This window comes from Muntiacus reevesi, chromosome 1 (genome assembly GCF_963930625.1).
Source record: "Muntiacus reevesi chromosome 1, mMunRee1.1, whole genome shotgun sequence".
In the NCBI taxonomy this organism is placed as follows: Eukaryota; Metazoa; Chordata; class Mammalia; order Artiodactyla; family Cervidae; genus Muntiacus; species Muntiacus reevesi.
The window spans coordinates 194,706,550-194,721,436 of record NC_089249.1 but is presented as its reverse complement, the minus strand read 5'-3'; the positions used below and the strand labels follow the sequence as shown (position 1 = coordinate 194,721,436).

The 14,887-nt window shown below is 53.2% G+C and overlaps 1 protein-coding gene across 5 annotated transcripts; it reads left to right on the top strand.

Moving 5' to 3' along the window:
- Positions 1 to 223: 223 nt before the first annotated feature.
- Positions 224 to 14,887, top strand: RGL3 (ral guanine nucleotide dissociation stimulator like 3). Of its 5 annotated transcripts, XM_065917826.1 has the most exons (19): positions 224 to 314; positions 753 to 866; positions 1,484 to 1,707; positions 1,870 to 1,923; positions 2,052 to 2,266; positions 5,382 to 5,524; positions 5,653 to 5,868; positions 7,074 to 7,177; positions 7,286 to 7,370; positions 9,248 to 9,301; positions 9,408 to 9,494; positions 9,691 to 9,723; positions 9,819 to 9,940; positions 11,031 to 11,126; positions 11,225 to 11,293; positions 11,378 to 11,474; positions 12,352 to 12,504; positions 12,593 to 12,707; positions 14,238 to 14,884. In XM_065917826.1, the coding sequence occupies exons 1-19, from the start codon at positions 279 to 281 to the stop codon at positions 14,432 to 14,434; spliced, it is 2,214 nt and encodes a 737-aa protein (XP_065773898.1). In that variant the 5' UTR covers positions 224 to 278; the 3' UTR covers positions 14,435 to 14,884. The 5 variants fall into 5 exon arrangements, with proteins under 5 accessions (XP_065773898.1, XP_065773901.1, XP_065773899.1 ...); XM_065917829.1 differs by lacking the exon at positions 12,352 to 12,504 and having other exon boundaries at positions 14,238 to 14,887; XM_065917827.1 differs by lacking the exon at positions 9,408 to 9,494 and having other exon boundaries at positions 14,238 to 14,885.

Genomic DNA, 14,887 nt, shown 5'->3' with positions numbered 1-14,887 from the left:
GGACACACACAAAAAATACCCCTCCCCCGGTGGGAAGAGGTGTCCTTTCTCCGGGGTTCAGATTCACACACGTTTTTTCGGGAAAACCCAGACCGCTTCCCAGGAGCCTGGGTTGGGCACTGGGGTCCGGCAGGGGCGTCGGAGAACTGAGGGTCCACTCCGCCCCGCCCCCACACGGCCCAGCCGCCCCGCCCAGCCGGCCCAGTGCCCCACCACTGCTCCCCAGCCGGCCCTTCCGCCTCACTCAGCGGTGCGGTGGAGCGGGCCGGGCGCGGACCATGGAGCGCACAGCAGCGGGCAAGCAGCTCGCCCTGGTAAGAGGACCTGGGGTCCCAGGGCCCTACATCCCTGGCGACCCCAGGGTCCAGAAACTCCAGGCTCCCAACCGCCCTCTTGGACTCTCTCCACAAATTAGGCTCCTTGGAACTGCCTGGGGGGTTCCTACCTCGGGCCTCTGGGCCCCTGACCCAGTGAAATGGTTGGGTTCCTTTTTGGGGGGAGTCTCTGAACGCATCTACGGGAGAGATCATATTCAGACTCCGTGAGACTGGACACTGGGAGGTCCCCAAAGTGCCACCCCATCCTTCCAAGGACCAGAGAGGAGGGCACCGCGGCGCCGAGGGGACTTCCCTGAGCCTGGGCCGGGAAGGGAGGATGAAACTGGAGGGCCCAGGCTTGAGTCCACTGGAGAGGTGGGCAGTGGTCCCGGGAGCCTTCCCTTCGCCGCGTCCTGAGCCCGCCTTCGCGTCCAGGCGCCGCTGCAGGACTGGGGAGAGGAGACCGAGGACGGCGCGGTGTACAGCGTCTCCCTGCGGCGGCAGCACAGTCAGCGTTCGAGTCCGGGGGCAGGGCCCCCGGGCGCCCAGGTGAGGAAGGGGTAGGAGGCTGGGGCGGGGCGGAAGGCGACCAGGTGAGGGCGGGGCAAGTGGAGGGGCGGAACTGGGGCCCGTGGGAGGGGCGGGGCTTAGAGGCGACCTGGTAAGGATGGAGTGGGGTCTAGGGGCGGCCAGGTGAGTGGGGTAGATGAGGAGGCGGGGCCAGGTGAGACCGCGGTGCCCAGCCAGGAACTGGGGACTGAACTAGAAGGCTGGGCTTAAGTAAGCCAGGTTTAGTGGGGCGGAGCTGGAGAGGGAGGAGGGGTCTTTAGAAGCGGCCGGGAGAGGGCAAGGTTGGGCGGAGAGCACAGGAACGCGCCAGTGAAGCGCGGCCAGAGAGCTGAGAGCAGCCTGGGGGTAGGGATGGGGGTGGGGGCTTGGGGGTGCCAGGTGAATAGAGCAGAGGGCGGGGCGTAGCCTGGGCGGTGCGGCTGTTCCGGGCGGGTTTCGGGTGTCTTTTGTGCACAGTACAGAATAATGAACTAAGGGAGCGGGGTACACAGGAATAGACAGGGTCAGATGCAAAAGCGGTGCTCTCCAAAGACACATTGGAGATGGGTGCCTGGGCCCATTCCTCTGGGCCTCATTGCAGTCCCCCTGGCCCGCAGGCCCCCAGCCCCGCGGCCGACACCTTCCTTCATTACCGCACCAGCAAGGTGCGGGCGCTGAGGGCGGCGCGGCTGGAGCGGCTAGTGCGGGAGTTGGTGTCGGGAGACCCCGAGCAGGACCCAGGCTTCGTGCCCGCCTTCCTGGCCACCCACCGGGCCTTCGTGCCTACTGGCCGCGTGCTGGGCCTCCTCCTGCCGCCACCGGCGCCACCTCTCCCGCCAGGGTCAGTACCAACAGGAGATTCTCCAGAGCCCACCCCAGACTCTCACCTGGATGCTCGGTCTACTCTCCCTGGAGCCCTCCCCCTCCCCCCAGAACCTTCCTCCTAAGCCCTCTCCAGCCCCTCCCTTCTTCACCTGATTTGGGTGTGGGGTTGTCTTTCCAGGGTAGAAATCAAGAAAACAGAGGGACGAGATCTGACTTTCAACAAGAACTTGAGGTTTGCCTCCAATAGGGTGGGGGCTGGGGTGAGGGGGGGGCAGAGGTCAAAGATCGGATCTGAAATGTAGGAGCTCCGGGAGTCTGGAACTGTGGGATGGGCTCTGAGGTCCCACCCCTCTTGGCCAGGGCTGTGGTGTCAGTGCTGGGCTCATGGCTGCGGGACCACCCTCAGGATTTCTGGGACCCCCCTGCCCACTCGGACCTAGGCAGTGTTTGCAACTTTCTGGGCTGGGCAGCTCCATCAGGGGCTGAGGCCCGGGAGGCTGAAAAGCTGCTGGGAGATTTCCTGAAGGAGACTGAGGCAGAGCAGGAGGAAGAGGAGCAGTCCCAGACTCTGGCAGGTGAGCGGACTGGGGGTGTGATAGTGTCCTGAGCATGCATTCTCTTCCCCGCCCCCCAAGGGATATTCTCCCCTCTGGAAGATCTACAGATCTTGGGCAAGGTCCTTAGCCCTGTCTGAGCCTCAGTTTCCCCACCTGTAAAGTGGGGATAATAACCCAGTGTTGTCATTTATCCCTCACCTCCCCCACCCAACACATGACAACTATAAAGATATTCCATCATGGGGTCAGGATATCTTGTGTTTTTGGCTACAGATAATCCTATTGCTACTTGCCTTAGGAGCCACAGAGACCTGGGTTCAAATCCCAGTTCTGCCATTTGCTGACTGTGCGACCTTGAATGAGTCACTTCCCCTCTTTGAGCCTGTTTCCTTATCTTCAGAATGGGGGCAATGACAGTACTTACCACACTGGCTTCTTCGTTCATTCAACAAATAAACTGTGGATAGGAGCTCCCTGTTCCCTGGGGAAGGCAATTAGTGGGCAAATAAATAAGTAATGAGGGCTTTGCAGGTGGATTCTTTACTGTCTGAGGCACCAGGGAAGCCCAATGAAGGCTAGGCAAATAGTATTATTTTCAGTACTGTTGGATGTCAGCAAACTATCTGGCCTTTAATAGAAAAGTTTGCCAAGCATTTCCTGGAGGTCCAGTGGTTAATATATTGCACTTGTGTGCAGGGATGCAGGTTCAGTCCCTGGTCAGGGGACTAAGATCCCACATGCTGAGCTTGCCAACCTCTGATGTAGAGAGCTTTAGAAGGAAGGAAAAATATCCACATACTTCATTCAAACCTTTGTTCAATTGTCACCTGCTCAGATGTGCATTCTCAGATCTCTTCCCAACAAATACAGCCTCCCACTCTGAGTCCTCTTACCTGTCTTATTTTTCTTCATAGAATCCATTGGTCGTGTCCCCAACTCTGTCCCCAGAGTCAGTTACAAGATGGATTTGTTTATTGAATAATTGCATCCTGCTTATAAAATATCATCTTTCACCCGTCTGTGTTTGATCTGATCCCTATCACAAAAGCTTCATAACCCTAATCCATTCTTTAATCTTTAGACTAAACTGGCCACATTTCTCTCTGCTTTACAAAGTAGCAGCCACTTCTTTCCCCTAGAGACAAAGTCTCAGCTATTTAAATGTTTTATCCCTTCAGCTCCTCTCTTGGTTACTAAATATCTTTCTTCTTTGCCTCCAAGATTTCTCCAGCTTATTCCAAGTCATCCAAGCTGCACCAACTACCGAGGTAGCCACTAGCCCCATGTGGCTATTGAAATTGAAGTTGATTAACATTAAATAAAAATTAGAATCAGTTCTTTGGTCACACTAGCCACAGTTCTAGCACTCACTAACCACACTGGGCAGCACAGGTAGAAAATATTTTCACCACTGCAAAAAATTCTGTTGAAAAGGCTACCCTAAACTGTGAGTATTTGAGGTCAGAGAAGAAAATGAACATTTATTGAACACCAACTGTATGCCAGGCTCTGGGGACTTTAACATCTTTATTTGGGGGTTACTTTTTACCATGATTTCAAACACATACAGAAATAAAGAGAAGTAGTGTAAAGAACACTCAAACACCCCTCACTCATTTTCAACAATTATTAATTTAAAAATATTTATTTATTTGGCTGCATAGGGTCTTAGTTGTGGCACACAGAATCTTCAATCTTCCTTGGGGCATGCGAGATCTTTAGTTGTGTCAGGTGAATTCTTAGTTGAGGCATGTAGGATCTTGTTCTCTGACCAGAGATCGAACACAGACCCCTGCATTGGGAGTGCAGAATTTTAGCCATTGGACCACCAGGGAAGTCCCTCCTATGCTCACTTTTAAAAACTACTATATTGCAATACCATCTGTCCGAATATGAAATGAAAGATAATTAAATGAACTTACACCAATAATTTAAAAATAATATATTGCAACAGTAATAGGAAGGAGAAATAAGACAAAAGCAATTTACACAACAATGTTGGTATGTCAGTGTCTGGGCATGCCTCACTGGAAGACATAATGAAGTTGTCCACTGCCTTCCCCTGCCATAACATCACGGTGAATATGGAAACCACAGACTAATGCAAGGGAGTGTACCAGTGACAAAGATGCTGTAGCATAGATGTTAGTGACGTCGATTTCCAAAATGGTGAACAACACTTGCAATTTCCGTATAAAACAAAGTCCAGGCTCTCACAGTCCTTGCATTCCTGGATTAGTGTTTATGAGCAGTAATTAGTGTTTATGAACAAGACTGGGCTTCCCAGGTGGCTTGATAGTAAAGAATCCATCTGCCAATTCAGGAGACACAGGTTCAATCCCTGGGTTGGAAAGATACCGTGGAGAAGGAAATGGCAACCCACTCCAATAGTCTTGCCTGGGAAATCCCATGGGAAAAAGGAGCCTGGCGGGCTATGGGTCCACGGGGTTACAGAAGAGTTTTGGACACGACTGAGCGACTAAATAACAACATGAGCAAGATAGTTGGGTTCTAGGTGCAGATTATTGTAAATAGGTTTTTTAAGGTCACACATTTCTTGGAGGAACGTTTGGAGGCTGGGTGTTAACGATTCTTCACTACGCATGTCTGGATTTCCAAAGTGTCCCCTAGGGGGCGCCACCATTGACCACCCCCTCCACCTTGAGAAAAATCATTCATATTTATTGAGTACTTTACAGAAGTCTCTGGTATGCGGATCTCATTTGATTTTTTTTTAATCCATAATTTTGATGAATTAAGAATGAATTAATGTTTTCACATTTGGACACTTTGAGAAAATAAATCCAGATGAGGAAACCAAGGCACAGAGAGGTTAAAGGCTTGTTTTAATTCACACAGCTAGCCCAGTGGATCAATTTGGATTCGAACTTGGGACATTAAGACAATGTCTTAACCTTCCCTTAACCACAAAGTTGGGCTTCCCTGGTGGTTCAGTGGGAAAGACTGCCTGCCAATGCAGGAGATGTAAGAGACAAGGGTTTGATCCCTGGGTGGGGAAGATCTGAAGAAGGGAATGGATGCCCACTCCAGTATTCTTGCCTGGAGAAACCCATGAACAGAGGAGCTTGGTGGCCCACAGTCGTTTAAGCTCACCTGGTCAATGCTCCCTCAGGACCCCCTGGGACTGCCCAGATCCTCTGCCCAGACTCCCCGGTGGGCTGCCTGGAAGACGAGGAGGGCCTCGTATGGAAAGGCCCTGAGCTTCTTGACTTTAGCGTAGACGACGTGGCGGAGCAGCTGACCCTGATGGACGTGGTGAGTATCAGAGCCGGCCCGCGCAGTCAGGGGCTGGGATAGGGGACGGGTAGCGGGTGGGGGAGGGAGGAGGAGTTGGGGGAGACCCCTCTGATCACAGATTCCACCCTCCTCCACCCCCTGCTCAGGAGCTCTTCTCGCGCCTGCGGCCCTTCGAGTGCCTGGGCTCCGTGTGGTCGCAGCGGGACCGGCCGGGGGCCACAAGCATCGCTCCCACTGTGCGCGCCACCGTGACCCAGTTCAACACCGTGACCGGCTGCGTGCTGGGCTCGGTGCTCGGGGAACCGGGCCTGGCCGCCCTGCAGCGGGCGCAGAGACTGGAGAAGTGGATCCGCATAGCTCAGGTGCGTCTCTGGCGGGAGCGTGGGGCCCGAGCATGGGCGGAGCCGAGGCTCAGTGAGACGCTGGGGGCGGGCGGAAGACCAAGGACTGGGGTCTCTGCGAAAACCGAGGTTTGAGACTGGGAGGTGCCTAAGGGAAAGACCAGCACGTGGCTTTGAAAGGCGGAGGGTTCAGTTCAGTTCAGTCACTCAGTCGTGTCCGTCTCTTTGCGACCCCATGGAATGCAGCACGCCAGGCTTCCCTGTCTATCACCAACTCCCTGAGTTTGTTCATCTCATCTTCTGTCGTCCCCTTCTCCTCCTGTCTTCAATCTCTCCTAGCACCAGGGTCTTTTCTAATGAGTCAGTTCTTCGCATCAGGTGGCCAAAATATTGTAGTTTCAGCATCAGTCCTTCCAATGAATTCAGGACTGATTTCCTTTAGGACTGACTGGTTTGACCTCCTTGCTGTCCAAGGGACTCTCGAGCAGCTGAGAGTCCTCCGTACTGATTAAGGGATAATAAGGATGGGATGATGGGCTTCCATTGTAGCTCAGTTTGCCTGCAATGCAGGAGACCCTGGTTCGGCTCCTGGGTCGGAAAGATACCCTGGAGAAGAAACTGGCAATCCACTCCAGTATTCTTGCCTGGAGAACCCCCATGGACAGAGGAGCCTGGCAGGCTACAGCCCATGGGGTCACAAAGAGTCAGACAGGAGTGAGTGACTAAACCACCACCACAAGGATGGGATGGGGGTACTGGGGAAGGAGTAAACTTGGTACCAAGCCAAGAAAAGGAGGTGGAGGTCTTGAAAGAGCCCGGGTGGAGGTGGGGCAGGAGCCTCTGGGTAGAGAGTAGAACTGGGGCCCAGAAAAGAGAGTGGGGGCGTGGCAAGGCAAGGGGACTAGAGGTTGAGTCTAGACATTGACTAGAGGCTCACCTGGAGTGAGACTTAGGTTGAGGATGACGAGTCTGGAACTAGGAGAGATGCTACAGGTCCGTCTAGGGCCCAGGGAGAAGTAAGGAGTGGGGGCACGGACAGCCAAGGTCAGAGGAAGGGTATGTAGAGGTAGGTGGGGGAGGAGGCTGAATCCGGGTAGCTTATCAGATGTGGGGTGAGATGTAAGTGTCTGACCTGGGGTCACAAGTCACGGAATCAAAGGTGGATCATACTTGGGAATCAGGCAGGCTTGCGGTGTGACCAACACCCCCTCCACCCTGCCCCCCAGAGCTGCCGGGAACTGCGGAACTTCTCCTCTCTGCGTGCCATCCTGTCCGCCCTGCAGTCTAACCCCATCTACAGGCTGAAACGCAGCTGGGGCGCCGTGAGCCGGTGACCAGGGGCTGGGGGTGGGGGCGCTGGGGTGGGACCTCTTGCCCACCGCATCCCCGCTCTGCCTCTTCCTACGGCCACCCCTGACTCCTCTCCTGTCCTCCCCAGGGAACCGTTATCCACTTTCAGGAAACTTGCCCAGATCTTCTCCGATGAGAACAACCATCTGAGCAGCAGGGAGATTCTCTCCCAGGTACAGATGGGTGAGACCCCCACAGATCCCAGGCCCAGGAAAGGGACATTGCTTGTCATTGTCATAACACTGAGTGTCTTTTTCCATACCTCTCAAGAATGGCCTTCCTCCTGTTTGTAGGCAGCCCTGTGTTTTTACTGCCTCTGCTGCCCTCATCAGAGCTCACACTTGATGGCTGCCTTATTTATTCATTCAACAAATACCAGAAGCTACAGTGAAAAGGTCACTGAAGATCAGAGTTATAGCAAAGAGTGAAAAAAAAATTGTGCTAAGGACTTGACTTTGATAAGCAAAACAAAACAAATTTAAAAAGTGTGCCAATGAGTCTGACTTACTGCAGGCAAGATTTAGGTTCTGACTGCAATTAGGTGCTGGTTCTTGGGGGTGAATCCAGAATAGAGACTTCCCTGGTGGTTAAGACTCTGAGCTCCTGGTGCAGAGGACATGGGTTCGATCCTTGGTTAGAGAACTAAGATCGCACATACTGCAGCACAGTCAAAAAAAATGCAGAACAGATGGCACTGGAAGTCTGTTCTTTTGCAAAGAATGTTCTTCCCACGCCTCTGCAGGTGTCTCCCCAAATGTCCCCACCTCTGAGAGGCCCTCCCTCCACACCTCCACTCTACCCCCATTGCCCTTATCTCTGCCTGTCCTTAGATTACACATCTAGCTTGGTTGTTGCTGTTTCGCCATGGCTGATGTCTGCACTATGAGGTCAGAAATTTTGTCTGTTTTGTTCACTGCTGCCTCCCCAGCACTCCAAACAGTGCCTGGCCCAGAGTAGGTGATCAGTAAATAAAGTGAACAAATGTCTTAAATAAGGATGAGAGCTCAAGGAACTCTGCATTAAGCACATAGTGTGGGCCAGGCAGTTTCCAGGAGGCTCAGCCATGAAGACAGAAACACACTTTCCTCCCCTTGGAGGGCTTTAAGCCCCAGATGGGGACACACACAATTTAGTAATTGCCCCAGCAATTATATCACTAATTACCAGGCAGAACAATGCTGTGAAGGCAAAGTTCAGGGCATTGCTTGGGAGGGCTCGCCAGGTACAAGGATTCTCACCTGTGTTATAGGCCAGCCTTGGGCCCATGGCATCCACAAGCCCCATCTCTCATCATCCCCTGTGGGGCCTGCCCCCTGCTGCTTATCTGCTCTCTCCTCCTCCCTGTTCACTTTCCCTTGGGTGTGGCTGTGATGGAGGTATCTTCTCTGACGGAGGGGTCAAAGAGACCCCAGGACTGCTCAGTCCTTCTCCTCCCCCTCAGCTCAGATCAGTCACTCAGTCATGTCCAACTCTGCAACCCACAGACTGCAGCTCACCAGGCTTCCCTGTCCATTACCAGCTCCCAGAGCTTGCTCAAACTCATGCCCATTGAGTCAGTGATGCCATCCAATCATCTCATCCTCTGTCGTCCCCTTCTCCTCCTGCCCTCAATTTTTCCCAGCACCAGGGTCTTTTCTAATTTGTCAGTTCTTAGCATCAGGTGGCCAAAGTATTGGAGCTTCAGCTTCAGCATCAGTCCTTTCAATGAATATTCAAGACAGATTTCCTTTAGGATTGACTGGTTTGATCTCCCTGCAGTCCAAGGGACTCTCAAGAGTCTTCTCTAACATCACAGTTAAAAAGCATCAGTTCTCTGGTGCTCAGCTTTCTTTATGGGCCAACTCTCACATCCATACATGACTACTGGAAAAACCACAGCTTTGACTAGATGGACCTTTGTTGGCAAAGTAATGTCTCTGCTTTTTAATATGCTGTCTAGGTTTGATATAGCTTTTCTTCCAAGGAGCAAGCATCTTTTCATTTCATGGCTGCAGTCACCATCTGCAGTGATTTTGGAGCCTAAGAAAATAAAATCTCTCACTGTTTCCAGGAGGCAACTCAGGGGCCCCAAGAGGAGGATGTCCCCACAGGAAGCCTGTCCTCAGTGAGTGATGTGGTTTGGGATGAGAGAAAGTGGGATGCTGGGGCAGGGGGTGGAGCCTGATGGGGTCACTGATGGCTGAGAGTGACTGGAGCTCTGGGGGCCACAGAAACTGCCCCCAGGCCCCGTCCCCTACCTTGGCACCTTTCTCACGGACCTGGTGATGCTGGATACTGCCCTGCCGGATATGCTGAAGGTCTGGGCCCTGACTCTTGACCCCTTACCCTCAGCACAGTGGGTCTCCTGACCTCTCATCCTTGACCTTGCCCATGCTCCCTGACCCCAGCCCCTTTAGTGCATGGGGCTCCTGATATCCCAGCCCCTGACCTTGATCCTTGACCCCTGACCTTGGAGTCTGAACTGTCTCCAGTTCAGACAAAGTTTGCCCCCAGGGGGATCTCATCAACTTTGAGAAGAGGAGGAAGGTAAGGGGGAGCTGCGGTGGGCGGGGGTGGAGGTGGGGAAGGGGTCCAGGGTTGGGGCAGAGCATGTGCGGGGGTCTCAGAGGCCGCCCCCTCAGGAGTGGGAGATCCTGGCCCGCATCCAGCAGCTGCAGAGACGCTGTCAGAGCTACTGCCTGAGCCCCCGCCCGCCCATCCTGGCCGCCCTGCGTGCCCAGCACAAGCTCAGCGAGGAGCAGAGGTGACAACCTGTGGCCTGGTCTGATAGCGCCCCCCCAACCCTGCCACTGATCCTGGATGACACCCCGGATCCACCTACCCCATGCACCTCCCCAGCTCCCCCTAAGATCCCCTCCTGAGCCTTCACCTCCCCCCCAGCCAGCGTGTCACCTGACATTGTTTCTCCAGCCCAGTCGAGGACCCCAGTTGCCCTCTGACCCCAAACTTTGACCTCATCTGACTTTCTTTTCTATTTTTTTTTTTAAAGTAAATTTCTTTATGTTTGGCTGTGCTGGATCATCACAGCTGCTCGGACTTTTCTATAGTTGCAGTGAGGGTGGTTCCTCTGTTTCTGGTGCACTGAGTTCTTACTGTAATGGCTTCTTCTGCTGTGGAACATGGGCTCTAGGTGCACGGGCTTCAGTAGTTGTGGCTCCTGAACTCTAGAGCACAGGGTCAGTAGTTGTGATGCCTGGGCTTAGTTGTTCCACAGCCTGTGGGATCTTCCCAGACCAAGGATGGAACCAGTGTTTCCTTCATTGGCAGGCAGATTCTTTACCACTGAGACACCAGGGAAGCCCTCATCTGACTTTCAGACTTCAGCATTTGATGTGTAGCTAGCTGTTCCACTCAACCAGCCTATCTTTTCTCTTCCCCACCTCTGGCCCAATCTGACCCGTGACCCGCCTCTGACTCTCTGAGCCCAATCACTGACCCCCAGTTCTGAGCAACTGACTCCAACTTTGACATATATCTGACTTATGACCCCCAGTCAGTTGACCCCAATTCGACTGTACCCACTCATTCTATTGAGTCCATGACCCTAATCATTGACCCCAGTGATTATCTGACCTTGAATGCTATCCTTGACCCAATTTGACTCCTCAGTCCCACTCTGAATCCCTGTGTCCTGCTAACCAAGCCATCTCATCTAATTCTTGATAAGACCCTGAAACTGTAGTATCCACATTTATTACCCTGATCTTGCCATTGGGTGCCTAATTCCTGGCTGTACCCTCCCTCCACCCACACACACACCCCCAAAACCCAGCTCCTGACTGAATCTAATTCATTTCCCAATCTACCCATCCATCTACAACTTGACCCCTCAGCTACCGTATCTCCCGGGTCATTGAGCCACCAGCCTCCTCCTGCCCCAGCTCCCCACGCATCCGGCGGCAAATCAGCCTGACCAAGCGCCTCAGTGCGTGAGTCGCAGGGAGTATGTGGCGGGTGATGTGGGCAGGGATGGAATCTGCTCCTGGGTTGGGTTTGGTCTCCACCTCATCCCATTCCCTATTTTCAGGAAGCTGTCCCGGGAGAGAGTTTCATCCCCTGGTGGGAGTCCTGGGGACCCCTCATCCTCCACCTCAAGGTGAGCATCCAATCTAATGAAGGGACTGGAGAGGGGTCAGAGTTCAGGGCAGCCACCCCACTTCAGACTCTGTGTCTCCCCCAGTCTGTCCCCAGCATCCCCTCCATCTAGTCCTAGAACCAAGGACCCTCCTACGGGAAGTCCTCCAGCCTCTCCAGGGCCCCAGAGCCCCAGCACCAAGGTACCAAGACTATGTGTACATGTAGGACTGCGGGCACCCAGGGCTGGTGTGTGTGTGTGTGTGTGTGTGTGTGTGTGTGTGTGTGTGTGTGTGCGTGCACGCACAGGATTTCACAGCCAGGTATGTGCACAGGAGACCGTGAACACAGTTGACTCAGCACTCTGAGCGTAGGTCTGGGAAACTGCATGCATCTCCATGGACCCACGTAAGGGACTGTCCGTCACACTCAAATCTGGACAAGAGCTTCCACTTACCCACAAGGCACTCTGGGGTGCAGTCACTACTTTTGTAAGGATATGTGTTTTCCCAGGAATGGGCTTCCCTGGTGGCTCAGCAGTAAAGAATCCACTTGCAATGCAGGAAACACAAGAGACACATGTTCAATTCCTGGGTCAGGAAGATCCCCTGGAGAAGGGCATGCAACCCACTCCAGTCTTCTTGCCTGGAGAATCCCATGGACAGAGGAGCCTGGTGGGCTGTAGTCCATAGAGTCGCAAAGAGTTGGACACGACTTAGCACAAACACAGGAACTTGCATACCTGGAGGGGAAATGCTGGCATGAGTAGTCATGGTATCCATGGGCCCTGTGCAGGGCTTTTTGTGTTCACGGGCTTGTACCCATCCAACAATTGTGAGCAAATGTGGGCACTCGCTGCTCTCAGGTTGCACTGGGTTTCTTGTGTGTGAACACAAGTCACGTGTGAATTCCTGTGACAGCATGAAGATCTGTATGTGATGGGATGGCATAGATGCGGGCTTGTGTATGTACCCCAATTGCATGTCCCCAGGCTCGGGGTCTGCAGGAAGATGTGTTGAATACAATGAGGGAGGGGCCTCATGTTCTCCCCCGCTCAGCCCCCACCCCTGCTGTCTACAGCTGCCCCTGAGCCCGGACCTGCCAGGCCCCTGGCCCCTGGCTCTGCCCTTGAGTGGCCCTCATATCTCCCTCCCCGGGCAGCAGGGCTCAGAGGCCCGCGTCATCCGGGTCAGCATCGACAATGACCATGGCAATCTGTATCGGAGCATCTTGGTGAGGAGCTGAGCCTGAGGCCTGCTGGGGAGAGCCCTGCCCTTGGGGCTTGGGTGATCATCCCTTACCTCCCACCCTCTCTTTCCAGCTCACTAGTCAGGACAAGGCCCCCAGCGTGGTCCAGCGAGCCTTGGAAAAACACAAGGTGGCCCAGCCCTGGGTCCGGGACTATCAGCTCTTCCAAGTCCTTCCTGGGGACAGGGGTGAGCAAGGACAGCTTGGAGCCTGGGCTAAGGGGCGGTTGGCTGGGGAGGATGGCAGGCTGACCAGGGTGGTTCTGGAACAGAGTAGGGGTGAGATGCAGCAGGGTGGGGTTAAGAGCCAGAAAAATATTGATGCCTCCCTTAGGTGGGATCATGAGGTTGTCCTAGCTCGGTGTGAGGGAAGGGGCCACCAAAAGTGTCTTCCTAGGATTTATGGGGAAATGAGATTGTCTGGGAATCTGTGGGAGAGAGAGTATAGAAGGTCATCTGGGCTTTGATTTGTAGAATCGTGAGGTTGTTTGGGCTCAGCCTCGTGGAGCACAAGACTGAAGGGGGGGCTGGGCTTGGATCTGAGGGGAAATGAGTTTGTCCAAGTTTGGTATGGGGACTCTGAGGTTACTTGAACTTGGCATGGGAGAGGGCCATGTGGTACTGAAATCCAGGGTAGGAAACATGAGATTGTTCAGTGTAAAGTGAATAGGAAGTTGTCTAGTTTTAAAGGGAGTGAGGTCACAGGGAACTATATAGAATATCCTGAGACAAACCATAATTGAAAAGAATATGTAAAAACATATATGTGGGCTTCCATGGTGGCTCAGATGGTAAAGAATCTGCCTCAGTGCAAGAGACCAGGGTTCGATCCCTGGGTTGGGAAGATCCCCTGGAGAAGGGAATGGCAACCTGCTCCAGTATCCTTGCCTGGAGAATCCCATGGATGGAGGAACCTGGCGGGCTACAGTCCACAGGACTGCAACAGAACTGAGTGACTAACAGTTTCACATTTTTCACATACGTATATATGTATGAATGACTGAGTCACTTTGCTGTAGAGGAGAAATTAACAACATATTGTAAATCAGCTGTACTTCAATTAAAAGTTTTAAGAAATGAAAAAAAAAAATATATATATATATATAAAGGAGGGAGAGGCAAGACATTGACATGCTAGGGAATTCCCTGGCAGTCCAATGATTAGGACTCCATGCTTTCACTGCTAGGGGCCTGGGTTCGATCCCTGGTTGGGGAACTAAGATCCTGCAAGCTGTGTGGTACAGCCAAAAGAAAAAAAAAAAAGACTGACATGCTAAAGAGATATATGAGGCTGTTCACATGACAAGTGCGAGGCTTGTACAGGCTGGAAGTGGGAAGTCAGAAGTTGTCCTAGTTCATGGTGAGAGCAACATGAACTTGGCTGAGAGTTAGCTGCAGGGGAGAGTGTGGGGTGAGCAGGAAGTTGATTGGGGTGGGAGGCCTGACTTTGCTCAAGTTTCTAGTGCAGTTGTCTAGAGTCCAGGGGAAATAGGAGGAGGTTGCCCAGGTTCATGGTGGGGGAGACATGAGGTTGTGCAGGCTTGGAGTGGGAAGTTGTCTAGATTCCCAATGAGAGGGGAATGAGGTTGGCTTAGCACTGGCTGAAGGGATCCAAGATTGTGCAGGCTGCATGGCGAGTGGTAGAAGGTTCCCTAGGTCCTTTGTGGGGGAAGTGCCAGGTTGTGTGGGCCTTTCACCATCTTCTCCATGCTTGGCCAGAGCTCCTGATTCCTGACAACGCCAACGTGTTCTATGCCATGAGCCCAGCCGCCCCTGGAGACTTCGTGCTGCGGCGGAAGGAGGGGGCCCAGCATACAACCTCAGTCTCCCTACCCCCTCATCCAGGACATGGGCCCCATGGGCAGCAAGGGGTCTGGCTTCTACCACCAGGAGGCAGGGAGGGGGCTCCTCTATGAAAAGCTCCAGTTCCCCAGTAGAGGTCATTGTGCTCCATACCCTTTAACCCACCCCCCCAATTTTATTGGACCTCACCCCTCTGACCCTCTTGGCACCAGATCCCTATTCCAAAGACACCAGCCCATGGGGTGGCTGGTGGAGAGCTTCATCTTATAGAAAGGGGTGGGGTGTCAGGGGTCAGATCCTCCCCCAGAGAAACCCTGTAACTGTTGGAGACAAAAGTGACAAAAATGGATGAAAATAGTGACCAAAGTTATAAAACAGGAGTCAGTCTTGTTTGTTCTGCGCCTGTGCCCCAAGTCCACTCTTCATTAGGATAAAAATTTAAATAAGAAAAGAAGGGTTTCCCCTGGTGGCTCAGTGGTAAAGAATCCGCCTGCCAACACAGGAGACACGGGATCCATCCATGGTCTGGGAAGATCCCACGTACTGTGCAGCAACTAAGCCCGTGT